Source organism: Myotis davidii, unplaced genomic scaffold (assembly GCF_000327345.1).
Source record: "Myotis davidii unplaced genomic scaffold, ASM32734v1 scaffold96, whole genome shotgun sequence".
Taxonomy (NCBI): Eukaryota; Metazoa; Chordata; class Mammalia; order Chiroptera; family Vespertilionidae; genus Myotis; species Myotis davidii.
In genome coordinates this window covers 6383347-6383765 of record NW_006289416.1, presented here as the reverse complement: position 1 = coordinate 6383765, position 419 = coordinate 6383347, and the positions used below count along the sequence as shown (strand labels likewise).

Genomic DNA, 419 nt, shown 5'->3' with positions numbered 1-419 from the left:
CAGCTCGGGCCTCCTCAGTCCCACCAGCCCCGCGGCCGAAGAGCGCGGGCTGGGACCGAGGCCACGGCGGTGGGCGCCTCCCCCAACGTCTTTCTGGAACCCCTGGAGCGGGGCGAGGGCGAAGACGAGGCTGAGTGGGGCCGGAATCATGAACCGGAGTTTCCACAAGTCTCAGACCCTGCGCTTCTACGACTGCAGTGCGGTGGAAGTCAAGAGCAAGGTGAGCTCGGGCCAGCTCTGCGCCCCCTGAGAATGAATGGGTGCCCCATAGGGCACTGGGCGCTACGGGGGGCGGCCCGCTCTGGCGACAGCTTTGGAGCGCGCGCCGTCTGTGATATTCAGGGTCCGGCCATCCTTCCCGCCCCTGCGCGGACACAAAGCCCGCAGCCTTGTGGGGTCCAGCTGGGGCAGGCGCTCGG

At 68.7% G+C, this 419-nt stretch overlaps 1 protein-coding gene across 1 annotated transcript in view; it reads left to right on the top strand.

The window, feature by feature from the left end:
• Window positions 1-6: 6 nt before the first annotated feature.
• PARD6G (par-6 family cell polarity regulator gamma) overlaps window positions 7-419 on the top strand; it is a gene marked incomplete at its 3' end in the record, with an annotated part of 64784 nt that continues 64371 nt past the window's right edge. Inside the window, exon 1 of the mRNA XM_006761941.2 lies at window positions 7-220. Within this exon, the coding sequence (XP_006762004.1) occupies window positions 149-220 (72 nt within the window). The remainder of the gene's footprint in view (window positions 221-419) is intronic.